The following is a 13,929-nucleotide window of genomic DNA, read 5'->3' as shown; positions in this document are numbered from 1 at the left end:
GACCCTTTTTCCTTTTTTTTTTTTTGGTACCGGGATTGAACAGAACCATTATACTTTTAACTCTTGGATAGTTTGTTGTGGTGAGATTTGCGGGGAGGGTTGTTAACTGTCTAAGAAAACAAAAGCTTATTTCTCATTTCCTCTTATTTAGGACTTCCAGGTGGTAAATAGCTCATGCACAGGATATCTGAGTTGAAAGCCACAGTTCTGGAAGGCCCCAGAGTATCTGGCAGTATATCTGCATGTGGGAAAATGTGAACATACGAGGGATAGGGAAGGGAGGTCAGCCCAAAATCTTTTGGTTTGTGTTATAAAAATCTATCAATATATATAGCAACCAGAGTTTAGTTTTGTTTTGTTTTTTAAATATGGTTGTCTTTTTTATTTTCTTTTTCCTTGCCCAGCCCTATCCAAACATAAACCGAAGTTTCTAAACTGAGTTTAATGACAGACCTGTTTTCCAGCACTGTGTTTAGTAACATTGTTACTTTGATGGTTTTTAGGTTAAGCATGTACTTTCCACAGGTTTTATCTTATGTGTTTAGGGTATGTGCCTCCTCTTATTCATTTAGGTTATGGGCCTCATTCTTGAGGTTATTATGATATTTTTTCCCTGCCATTGCCCACTGCTGTCTTTATTTCTTTTACTCTGTCTTTACTAATACGACCTTTATTGGATTGTTTTGAATCTCAGTGTTTCTAAAATTACATTTAGCCCTCTTTATCTGTGTATTCTGCATCTGTGGAGTCAACCAATCTCAGATCAAAAATATTCAGGGAGCCAGGCAAAATGGGGCATGCTTGTAATCCTAGCACTCTGAAAGGCTGAGGCAGAAGGATCACAAGTTTGAGTCCATGATGGGTAACTTTGCAATTTAGTGAGAACTTGTCTCAAAATAAAAAAAATTAAAAATGGTTGGGGATATATGTAGCTCAGTCTGTGAAAGCAAAGTTCAATACTCAGTACCACAAAAAATAAACATCAAAAACTTGCCTCTGTACTAATCATATACAGACATCTTTTTCTTTTCTTCATTCCCTAAAATTTGGGCTGTGTGCTCCTCCTGAGAATCTAATCCAGAAACCATCTTTCTCCCCACCAAAACAACAGTCCCTGGTGCCAAAACAATATAGTAGAACAACTATTTAGATGGTATTTACATTGTATTAGTATTATAAATAATATAGAGATGATTCAGAGTACATGGAACGATATGCATAAATTATATGCAAATGCTATAGCATTTTATCTAAGGGACTTGAACATCTGCAGATTTTGGTAGCCACAGAGGGTCCTGAAATAAATCCCCATAGATACTAAGGGACAAATGAATTACTATTTTAGAACTTTATGGCTTAATATGGTCATGAATATTAATTTAACAAGCACAAATTTAAGGTATTAAAAAATGCCAAATACTGATCTGTGCCTTACAGTGGCTTAGAGATTATCATTGTTATAATTGAGAGAGAAAAGAGATAAACTCTGTAGGTTAAGAATTTTGCCACTGGGCATAGTGGTACACGCCTGTAATCCTCAGGAGCCTGAGGCAGGAGGATTGCCCAATTAGAGCCCAGTCTGGGGTACTTAGTTTAAATCCAACCTCAATTACCTAGTAAGACTCTGTCTCAAAAACAAAACAAAACAAAAAAACAACAAAAAAGAATTTCAATTCATGAACTGATCTGGGATGATCTCGAGATTGGGCAACAAAAATCTAAAATGCAACAGTAACTTTTTTGGTTTATAATTTTAACATTAAAACTATATACAACCCCTTAAATATTAAAAATTTTTATTTATTTATTTTTGGTACTGGGGATCAAACTCAGGTCCTTGCGCTTGTGAGGCAGGCAGCAGAACCACTGAGCTAAATCCCCAGCCATAAATATTTTTAAATATATATAAAACACTAAACTATTCCTATGCATATTTGTAAAAGTTCAAGTTAGGATATATTAAGATGAAAATTTGTTAATTAAATACCACGAAAACTAGACAGAGGGCCGCGGATTTAGCTCAGTGGTTCCACCACCTGCCTCACCAGTGCAAGGACCCAAGTTCGATCCCTGGTACCAAAAAAAAAAAAAAAAAAAACCCAAACCAAACTAGACCATGCTTGATAATCTTTCCCAAATATTTATGTTGGTGGACACAAAATTTGTTTTGTGTTTTGTTTTTTGGTACCGGGGATCAAACTCAGGTCCTTGTGCTTGCGAGGCAGGTGGTGGAGCCACTAAGCTAAATCCCCAGCCCAAAAATTTGTTATTATATATTACACTGTATAGTCTTCATAATTTTTACTACCCACATTAGTCCATAAAACAAAAATGAGGAAGTGAAAATATTTCCCATGAAAGTACTCACATTCCTGCTTAAAGGTAAAATATTCAGTAAGGTGTCTGCATTCATGATTGCCTCTCAGAAGAAATAATGTGCTTGGGTATAGAATCTTCAAGACCCATAAATATAAGACACACTGCAAAAGAAAATGTTTCCAGTAAATTTATCTTATATTTTTGTTTGACTAAGTTGTCTGATTTTTACTCCTTTTCCTTTAATTCTATTACCCCTTTGATCTCTATTACTCTTTATCTTTGTCGCTTACTAAAATACAAGCTCCATGAAATCATAGACTTTGTTGTCTTACTCCTTCTGATTCTCCACTCCTAGAAAAGTACCCAGCAAAGAGGAGATGAACAATAAATATTTAAATCAATAAGTCAAATAATTATCAATTTACAGATTATTCAATACAAAAAAAAAAAACAGAATAGCTTCCTCCTTATGTCCATTACTAAATATAAGAATAATGTCAAAAATAATAGCAGCTAACATTTACAGTACTTACAATGGGTCAAGCACTATATAATTAATCCTCATGTATTCCTCAAACAATACCATGAAGTATTTATTATTATCACCTCTATTTTACAAATAAGAAAAATGAAGCAATAAACTTAAGTAACTTGTACAAAAATCATAAAACTCCTAAATAATAAGATTCTGATCCCATAATCTTAAGCAATATACCATGCTGCTTAACAAAGGGAAGGGCCGAGTTTTATGTTTGTTTTGTTGATCATAAATACTTAATTAGGTAGGAGCTGGTAATCCAGTCTAATTCAAAGAAAATGCAAATTTATAATAAAAGGAATATTAAAACAAATAGTACAGAACATTATAAGAAAAAGACTAACATTCTATTTGGTTAAAAAAAAAAGTAAGGACTATTTCATATGAAAAGAAACATGGTTTATATAATCATATACAAAAATTTTAAATTGTATTTTTAAAAGATTAAGGTATGTTGAAATATGTAACTTCACATTTTCATTTCATTCACAAGGAAAAAGTAGTAAACCAGGGAAATAGTTAATGAACTCAACATGAACTTACTGCTTGTTATTTTCCTTTTATAATTAAATGTATTAAATGAATCAGTTATAAAACAATCTTATACAAGTATATACACACCAACATGCTCAAGCTCTTAAAATTGTTCGTTTTTTAAAATATAATTTTTATTTATTTTATTTATTTTGGTACTGCGGATCAAACTCAGGACCTTGTGCAGCACCAATGAGCTACATCCCCAGCATGCACCCCCCGCTTTGTTCAGACAGCGGTTCACTATGTAGTTCAGGCTGGCCTTGAACTCACTATGTAGCCCAAGCTGCCCTTAAATTTGTGGCGCTCCTCCTGCCTCAGCCTCCTAAATTCTGGGATTATAGGCATGCCCAGCTAATTATTTTTTTACCAAATGCCTCAAAACTTTTGTTAGGAAGAACCATTTTCTCATTTTCTTGAAGCCCCGAGGTAATTCAGAGAAAGTTAAAGGGTTGGAAATAAAACTGGGATGAAGAAAACTCACAGTAATAAAGTTTGTAAGGGAAGCAGGAGGGACAGAGTCCAAACTCTGCTTCACACTGGGAATCCTAGCACACCTCAAAAAGGAAAGTATTCTAGGACAAGGGATTTGGCTCAGTGATTCCACTGCCTGCCTCGCAAGCGCAAGGGCCAGAGTTCAATCCCAGGTACCAAATGAAAAAAAAAAAAGGAAAAGTATATTGAATAAACTGAAATGAATATTCACCAGGTAAGGCTTCAATATCTATTAGCTATTAGGAGGTTATTAACACCACAGACTTATATTCTGACTCCCTTACTTACTGTGCCATTACTAAAAATATGATTTTGGGCAAATTGCTTAATCTCTCCGAGCCTCAAGTTCCTTATCTATAAAATCAATAAGACATTACCTCATAACAATGTTGTGAGGATTGAATTAATATCTGTTAAGTGCTAAGAATATGCTGGGAACATATTAAATGCACAACAAAATCTATCAGTACAGCTTTGACCCAGAAATTCTCCTCTAGAATTTGCTCTATACAAATAGCAAGGTGAATACACAAAGACGCATTAATCAAACAGCTCACTGAGGCATTATTTGTAATGGCAAAAAATATGAGAACATCTTAAGGGTCTCCCAACAAGAAAGTTTGATTTGTTTACTCAATGAAAGATAATGCAGCTATTAAAGATGAAAGATATTTATTAATTTGGAAAGAGGCTCAGTGTACAGATATATGAAGAAAGCAAGTAACAGCAATACTATAATATGGTTTTGTTTTCATTTCAAAGAAAAGAAAGATGCATATGTTAAAAAATACAGATTGTTCTGTATTTGCCATACTTTATATACTAGGGGGAAAAGGAGCAAAAAGAATCATCTTGTTAAATGGTGATCAACAGGTCGTGTTCATGCCTCTTCAGCCCCCCCACCCCATTCTGGGACTCAAACTTAGGACCTTGAGCTTGCGAGGCAGGTGCAGTGCCACTAAACTATATCGCTGGCCCTCTTAAGCTTTTAAAAACAATTTTAGAATACATAAAAACTCTGTATGATGTACTTAGAATACACAAAGTTTCTATATGATATAGTTGGGTCTTAATACACATGATAGAGAAGCACTAGGGCTTAAGCAAGAAAAGAATTGTAATATGCTTCATTTAATCAGAGATTTTAAACTTTTTCACATGATTTAGTGCCTGTAGGGACAAGAAAGATAAATATAGAAATAACATATCTTCTTAAAGCCATGAGATAAAAGGGCAATAAAGACTGCTCAGTTTGCTCATAATTTTAAATGGGAAAAAAGGGCAAATATACAGATTAATACAAAAGAAATTTATTGAAATGGTCTTATAAATTCAGAATATACAGAGGTATTAAAAAGAACCAAACATAGGTAGTTTTAGAAACTCATTGTACTAGGAAGTAATAGAAATCATCTATTTAACACTTAAGAACAAATCAAATGACAGTATATGATTATTACCTCTATACTAAAATAACCTCTGTCCACATAATCACCAAGAAAAAGGTATCGTGTATTAGCAGGTGATCCTCCTACTTCAAAAAGTTTCATCAGATCAAAAAATTGGCCATGGATGTCACCACACACTGAAACAAGAAGATTATTAGAGATGAAAAAAAACGTCTGAAATAACAAATAATACTTAAATTCTAATTTCTTTTACATAAAGAGATAGTATAAATGCTATCAGGTAATGACTAAGAAGGATGTGGTCTATGAAAAGTGTAACCAAGGGTTTGTATGCCCAAGACCTAGAACAAGATATAACAGATTCTACGAAATTTGAGGTCAGCAACCAATTTTTCTTTTTTAGTTTTTTAGACAAAGTCTCTTCACGTAGTTCAGGCTGGCCTTGAACTCACTATGTAGTCCAAGCTGCCCTTGAACTTGTGGTAATCCTCCTGCCTCAGCTTCCAGAGTGCTGGGACTACACCACACCTGGCCAATGACAAATTTTTTATCTAAATTTATAAAGCTTCCTTTTAGGAGTCAAGATGTGTTTAAGTTATAGAATGACAAAATTATAACAGCTGCACTAAAATCTCCATTCTAACTCAATCTCTAAATGATCACCTTTGGTATCAGATATGACATCAAGGTATTTTTGTCTCTAATAAGTAAAGAAAAGTAAGTGTTGAGTCAGGCTGAAGTATGTCCACTACAAATGATGAAATCTTCACAAATGTATATCAGACTAATTTCTGTACTCAGGTTACTTAAGATCATATTTATTCACTGAAAACAAGCCAAAAAATTTAACACACAGAAAATAATTTGCAAATCCAAGATATCATTCATTAATATTAATTTAATATATGACATGATTAAAAAAACAGCTTGTATTGAGGCAACTAAATAATGGTACAATAAAAATAATATCTAAAGCACCCATAGTTTACCTGTAATTGGAGCTTCTACTTCTATCATGGTTTTCTCTCTCCGAAGAATGGCAGCACCCTCATTGATAATCCGAAGTGCAATTTCTTCATCAACTCGACCTTCTTTTACTAGGTGGTTCTTCAGAACATCAACCCTGGGTATCCCATCCATATCAAATACTTCTTCAGATGTCAACCGATGTGTTGGGGGGAAAGGGACAGCTGCAATTTTTTTATAATACAAAATAAGTCACTACTGATATGTTAACATAAGCCAGAATACAAAGAAATCCCAAATGTGAGGTAACCTACCATGTTCCTAATAAAAATAAGAAAGAAAAATGCTTTGTAGCCAATTTGGGGTTGATTATTTATCGCTAAAGATTAAACAAACCATTATATATATGCTATAGCCAAATTTGTTCCATCAGTAAGCCAACCATTTAAAAAAATACATACTTTAAGGGCCAGGGATTTAGCTCAGTGGCACTGCACCTGCATCAAAAGTGCAAGGTCCTGAGTTCAAGCCCTGGTACCAAAAAAACCAAAAAACCAAAAACAAAAAAGAAAAAATATTTTAATGAATTGATTACCAAATAAATTAAGAGTTACTTTGGAAATATTATACAAATGAAAAAGTTAAATACAAATTTTTGAGACCAAGATTAAATTCACATTTTTCTCATTATGCCAGAAAAAATTTTACTACTCTGTCCAGTAAAAGATAATGTTTGATTTTAAGATGAAGCATTTCAGATTATGCAAACTTGCTAACAATCAACAAGATGATTTCACTAATAGCTAAATTCTGCTCAAAATTCAAAATTCCCTAAAAAATCCACTGGGGCACTTTCTCCCTTCCCCAACTCAGTTAGACACAAATAATATTGCATGTTTTCATGCACATTATGCATATTCCACTACAAGTTACACAGAGGAGTTGCCACTTCTTTGACCAAGAGTCAGAATGTCATTATCCACCTGAAAAAAAGAAGTATAAACTGCCTCCATGGCTATTGGTTAGTTACCTATGGACCTATGCTTTTCTTTCTTTCTTTTTTTTTCTTTCTTTATTTTTCAACTCATGGCATACTTTTACTTTCAAAACCATCCTTGATATCTTTAAGGATAGGCAATAAGTTGAGTGGTAGAGAAATACCACTCATTCCTGAGTAAAAGTAGATGAAAACTGGGCCAGGAATATAGCTCAGCCTGGCAAGCGCAAGGCCCTAAGTTCAATTCCCAATAGCAAAAAAAGATGAAAATTATAGGGAATAAGTGTTGATCTAACACCACAACACTAAAAGTGAAGAACAGGGAGTATCCAAAGGAATATATTTTAATATATCAGTGAATAAAAAAGTTATAGAAAAAGAAACATTTATAGCATTATTTGGCAGCTGGGTAAATCTGCCAAGGCAAAAAGAAAACTGACCAAATAAAATTTGTCCTAAAGTAAGCTGTTCAATAAGGGGTTAAAATATATTTTATCAAAATATTTTCAATCATTAGTCTGGTAACTCCTAAGTACAATATGTTAAAGCATTTCCATTTGATTTTCAGGCATTTAAAGGTTTTTTTCTTAGGTGTGGTAGTGTACGCCTATAATCCCAGTACTTGGCAGGCTGAGACAAGAGGACTGTAGTTCCAGGCCAGAGTGAATTATACAGCAAGTTCAAGTCTTGGACTAAGTAGTAAGAAAGACCCTGTCTCCAAAAAAAGTACGGGGATCTTATAAAGAAAAGAATTTATTGCTGGTTCCAGAGTTTTTTTTTCTCATATAAATGCATATCTACACACATGTGCACAGACACACAAACACAAACACAGACACATATACACACATACACACACATGCAGGTGATTGTATTAACTGGCATTGAGCCCAGGGCCTGAAAGATGCTAGAAAATCACTCTACCTGAGCTACATTCCAGTCCTTTTTTTGAGACAGAATCTTGTTAAATTGCCCAGATTATCCTCAAACTTATTATCATCTTATCCCAGCCTTCCAAGTAGCTGGGATACAAGTGAGAGCCAAGGCACTCGGCTTCTATATGAATTTTTTTGCAGACCAACTTTCAGACTATTTTTTCTACTCTTCTCTATTTGTGATAGGAAAAAACCTGAACATTAACATAAGTAAATTTAATGTAAATGGTCACCAGTGAAATGGCTAAAACACGGAGGATTAGCTTGAACAACCTAAAGAACCACAAAATCAGACGTGGTAGTATACACTTATAATCCCACTACTCTGGGAGGCTGAAGCAAGAACCCACCCTGGGCAATTTAATGAGACTCAACTAAGAGCTAGAGATGGAGCTTTGTGCAAAGACCATGGGTTCTATCCCCAGTATACAAAAAAAAAAATAACAACAACAAAAAAAAACAAACCAAACCAAAACAAAAAACACCTCAAATCACCAAGTTACCAACACTAGAAATTTTGATCAAGTAAAATTCATTTGACCAATGTAGTATGTTGAAAAATTTCCTGTAATCCAAATTTTAGTAAGAAAGGCATATCTATATAGTAATCAGTAAGGTAATTCACAAGGTATTTTTCACTTGCATTTAACATATGGTGTTTAAAAACAAGACCTACAAATAATTAATTTAGGAAGTTAGAAAACTAACAATGATATAGATTGGTTAGAAACATGGGAGATGGAGAAAGCTTACTGTTTCTACCACACAATGCTGGAAATTTATTGTGTTCCTCAACTCTAATCAAAGGCTGCAAACTCTTAGCTCTAACAGGCCTGCAACTCCACTGTGGCGCAGCATGTGCCAAATTAACAACTTCAGTCCAAAGTGTCATTCAGATTCCTGAGATCAGTTAATTCTATTGTTCTTCCCATTCTTGCCATCCTTAGCCACTATCCTAGTCACTATACAACTAGATGTACTCCTGAATTTTTTTCTATATTACCTTCCCTTACACCATTTTTTCCTTGCTGTTTTCCCTCCCAAACATTTTAACTGTGGCCTCCAGAATTCCTATCAGAAGATTAAAAAAACAAAAACAAAAACCTCACTCTTCCTCCTAGACACATAAAATCTTCAGAGAATGTTGTCTTCATTTCCCTAGCCTACTTAAATGTTGGTTCTCCTGAAGGACAATACTATTTTCATATATATATGTGATATATTTTCACGGTACTGGGAATTGAATCTAGGGCCCTTGAACTGCGCTACATGTCTGGCCCATCTTTTTGGGGGGGTATTGGGGATCAAACTCAGGACCTTGCCCTTGCAAGGCAGGTGGCATTTTATTTTTTAAAACAGTGTCTCGCTAAAGTCCCTAAACTGCCTCAGGCTGGGTTCAAACTTGCAATCCTCCTGCCTAGGCCTCTCAGGATGTCAGAATTACAGGCGTGTGCCACCATGCTTGGTATTCTCAAATACTTTTTTAAATCAGGCACTTATTTTCTAACACTGAGCCTTCTTTTAGTCCTCTCCATCATCATTTCCAACATCATCATGCCACTGAGAAAAACAAAATGCCTCTTCGAGTATCACGCCTTCTAGCAGTTTACCCTTGTCTCTTTTATCTATTCAACTTCTATTTATCGCTCACATTTATACTAACCTTGGGTTACTGGCTTACAAACCTTCTCCACCCTAGGTTCTGCTACAGGCAACATCCTTGTGAATGACCTATCTAAAATTTAAAACTGAAGAGCTTGAGGTTCCCTACATACTTACCTATCTACCTCTTAAGTACTGAAATGCAATCTCTCACTAAATGTTTTCTTTTGTTTTTTGCTTATATAAAAAAGCTACAGAAGCCAGGCGTGGTGGCACATGCCTATAGTCCCAGCACTTGGGAGGCTGAGACAGGAGAATCTCTGTGAGTTCAAGACCAGTCTGGACTACATAGTGAGTTCCAGGTCAGTCTCAACTACATAGTAAGATCCTGTCTCAAAAAAACCAAACCAAACCTATAGAACCTCTTATCAACCCCTATTTAGCTACCTTTACTACTTCTTTACAATTTTGTTTTTGCTTTTGGTTTGAGACAGGGTCTTACGATGTAATCCAGGGTGGCCCTGGGCAAAACTCCAATTCTTGGATAACTTAGCCTACAAAGTTGAGTGCTGAGTATAAAGTTATCAAAATCATCCAATGCTAATACCAATTCATGCTCTTCAATTTAGCTGGTCCCTGGCACTTCCTAGCAATCTCTAATATTTATTTACTTGGCCTCTACTTGATTTCTCTAATTTGTAACTCTCTTGCATTCTTAAAATTATGTGCCTGTTTTGCTTTTACTTTCCTAATCATACCTTACTGGCCTATTTCATAGACTTCTAGACTTTTTTTTTTTGAGCCCTAAAATGTCAATGTGTGCCCTAGGGTTCTGTCCTTAGCCCTCTTCTCCTAATACTCTGAATTAGTGATCTCATTACCATAGTTTCAACTAACATGTACCTGTTTTGTTTATGACAGGATCTTGGCATATAGCTCAGGCTGGCCTTGAATTTGTGATGCTTCTGCCTCAGCCTTCTAGGTGTATTATCTATATTTTGAGGATTATCAAATAGAGGACTTTAGTACAGATCCCATCCCTAAAATACAGAACTGTATTAAACTATGAAATATCTCCACTTGGATGTTTCTTAGGTATAATAAACAATTTGTCCATAAGTAAATGCATTACCTTCTCCTCTACCAGGAGTGTTGAACCTATGGCCTGTGAGTTAGACATGACTATGTCATAATAAAAAACCTACAGGCCCCTGGATGGACATGCCTGTAACCATTGCCAAACAGTTACCTAATTAATTTGAGAGTTATCCTCTCTCTTCCTTACCTTATATGATCTAAAGGTCCCAAATAATTCTCAATTGTTTTTGTCACTTTGGTCACCAGGACCCTGAATAAACTTCCCCATCACCCTATAATTACAACTTCTTCAATTTTGCCATGTTCCACTACATAGAGTACTCTGCTTCAAAGACTTAAATCTCAACAATCTTGTTTCAACAGTAGCTTCACTACTTAACACCCAAATTCTTTACCTTAATATAACACATGTGATCTCTCATAAGCTGACCCCTTACCTACATTTCCACCCTAATTTTCTACCACTACCTCACACGCCAGACACATTCTATGCTTTAGATACCACCTTTAATTTTTTCGACTATGCGATTTCATTTAATCTCTGCACTTTGCATACCCCATGGGAGGAAGTATACTAGTTCCATGTTTTAAATTTTCCTTTGCTTTAAACTTCATTTCAGTGTTCTAATTCCTCAAAACATGTCCTGATCTTCCCAGCCTACATTAACAGTGCTCTCTCCACTTTGTGGTCCAAAAGCAGGGCACAGTGTGCATATCTGTTATTAAGACACTTCCCAATTACACTGTGAATACCTGTCTCCCCTACCAGCTCATGAGTGCCTTAAAAGGCATCATTTCTACACACCCAGACATCTAGAGCAAAGATACTAATAAATGTTTACTGAATTAATGATGTATTACTTAGTTTCCAAAACACTCCTATATTTTGACACTGCTTTACATAGTGACAGTGCATTTCTAGGACTTTTTTTACAGTTTGCAAACTACTTTAACATATGTAATTTGACATAATTCTCAGATACACTCTATGAGTATGGTCAGGTTGTATCTCCATTTCACAAATAACATAACAGATTTGGGAACGTTATATAGCTTCCAAAAGTGTTTTGACTAATAAGGAAAAGATTCATGATTGAAACTGAAGTCTAAGTGCTGCGCTGGTACCATCTGTCTTTATATCAACATAATGACAATTTTGTTTTGACTGAAGAGGTCATCAAAAGACTTATTGGCCTGACTTGAGATGAGCAAGGATTGGCCACATGCCCTAAGAAAAGTTCAATAAATTAAACAGCAGTGTCTTCAAAATTTCAAGGTATCTCATGAGTCTCTTTTAATTTTTGATGGTTTAAAAAATATCTTTCTTTCAATATTGGATTTTTTTCTTGGTTTTTGTTATGGTTATCACCATTCTACATCACTGTGACTTAGAATTCTGTTGTTACTGCTCTTTCCAACTCTGAGTCCTTTTGATTCTTCAAATCCTGTCAAATTCCTGGCATTTTCATTGTTATGCTAGTTCAAGTTCTTATTTACTAAAAAAAAGAAAAAAAAACAAATTTCTACTATTCTTCCTTCTTAACAATCTTATGTAGATTAACCTACATAAAAAAATTTAGGTCCTCCTCTCTCTCATACCGGGAATGGAACCCAGGGTGCTCTATCACTAAGCTAACTCCCCTCACCATCACCCTATTTATTTCTTATTTTGAGACAGATCTCACTAAGCTGTCCAGGCTGGCCTTGAACCTGTAATTTTTCTGCCTCCACCTTGTAAGTAGCTAGGATGGCAAGTGTGTGCCATCAAGCCTGGCAGTAGCTTCTTTAATAACTGAAAAACATACCTGTAATCCCAGCATTCGGGAGGCTGAAGCAGGAGGATCACTGTGAGTTTGAGACCAGCCTGGGCTACATAGTGAGTTCCAGGTCAGTCTCAACTACATAGTGAGACTCTGTCTCAAATAAAACAAAAGAAAACAAAACAACAAAACAAAGAGAAAATCCTGAACCTTATTTTCAAGGTCTCTTCTCAATTTGGCTATTTTTCAGTCATTCCAATCTTTTGCCAGTAGATACAATTGCCCAATTTAATCAATCCCTACAGCAAAATCAGTCTGATTGTCTCTTTGTTTTTGTACCCGGGATTAAACTCCTGTCCCTGCGCTTGCAAGGCAGGTACCAGAACCACTGAGCTAAATCCCGGCCCACTCTGTCTCTTAAAAAACTGCTACTCATGGGTTTCATTCCCATACCTAATCCTTTAGCCCATATATATCAACTTTCTAATATTATTGGGAAATTGTACCATATCCAGTTTCTTTCCCTTAATTTACGCTTTTGTCATCCCTCACTGCAACTATTCAATTAATCTTCTAACCAGACAACCTGCTTTAAGCCTCTGCCCCTTTTAATAATTTGTTCCATGCAATACTGATAGAATTACCATTCAAAAACCAAGATAGTGGGTCACTATTTGACTTTAAAACTGTCAATAATAACAACAATGAAGACACCATTTGTTCAGTACTTACCATTAACCACACCACACATTCCCATATTATAAGGCACGTACATTGTCTCCATTAAAATTCCAAAAACCTCAGAGTAAGACTTCTATATAGATGAGAAAAAGTAAGGCTTGTGAATGTGAAGTATCTTGTTCATGGTGAAAAGATTATTATTAAGTGGTACAACTAGGATTCAAACCCAGGTAGTTTAACTCCAAAGCCTGTGTCCTTCCTTTATCACCCAAAAGCTATCCTGAGTACTAGCTTAAATTTCAGCCCCTCAACTTGGTATACAAAAGATCCTTTCCAGATTCATCTGCCACTCCTTGCCAAGCATTTTGTATTACTGTCATATATAACTACCTTTCTGCTTCTGTTTTCTCTATTTCACCTTTCATTCCTACATTGTTTGGAGAAATTAGACTCATTCTTTAAGAACTATCTCAAAACATTACCCTCTCGATGTTGTTTCTTCAAATTAAGGTAGTCAAGTCCTTCTTTCGGGGGGTACCAGGGATCAAACTTTCGAGACGTTGTGCTTGCCAGGCAGGCGGATGAATCACTGCGC

General features: G+C 35.4%; 1 protein-coding gene across 7 annotated transcripts in view; it reads right to left on the bottom strand.

The window, feature by feature from the left end:
• Window positions 1–6,485, bottom strand: part of Ppp3cb (protein phosphatase 3 catalytic subunit beta) — a 39,587-nt gene extending 33,102 nt beyond the window's left edge. For 5 of the 7 annotated variants that reach the window (XM_033766541.1, XM_010606960.2, XM_010606977.2 and 2 more), the window contains exons 1-3: window positions 6,285–6,485; window positions 5,347–5,471; window positions 2,369–2,480 (exon numbers count right to left, since the gene is read on the bottom strand). In XM_033766541.1, coding sequence (XP_033622432.1) covers window positions 2,369–2,480; window positions 5,347–5,471; window positions 6,285–6,435 — 388 coding nt within the window. In that variant the 5' untranslated portion in view covers window positions 6,436–6,485. The remainder of the gene's footprint in view (window positions 1–2,368; window positions 2,481–5,346; window positions 5,472–6,284) is intronic. The other 2 variants (XM_033766540.1, XM_033766539.1) reach the window with 1 other exon arrangement.
• Window positions 6,486–13,929: the final 7,444 nt, after the last annotated feature.

The sequence above is a fragment of the Fukomys damarensis genome, unplaced genomic scaffold (assembly GCF_012274545.1).
Source record: "Fukomys damarensis isolate Sample0158 unplaced genomic scaffold, DMR_v1.0_HiC HiC_scaffold_20, whole genome shotgun sequence".
Taxonomy (NCBI): Eukaryota; Metazoa; Chordata; class Mammalia; order Rodentia; family Bathyergidae; genus Fukomys; species Fukomys damarensis.
Note: the sequence above shows the minus strand (reverse complement) of the source record. Positions and strands in the feature narration are given on the sequence as shown.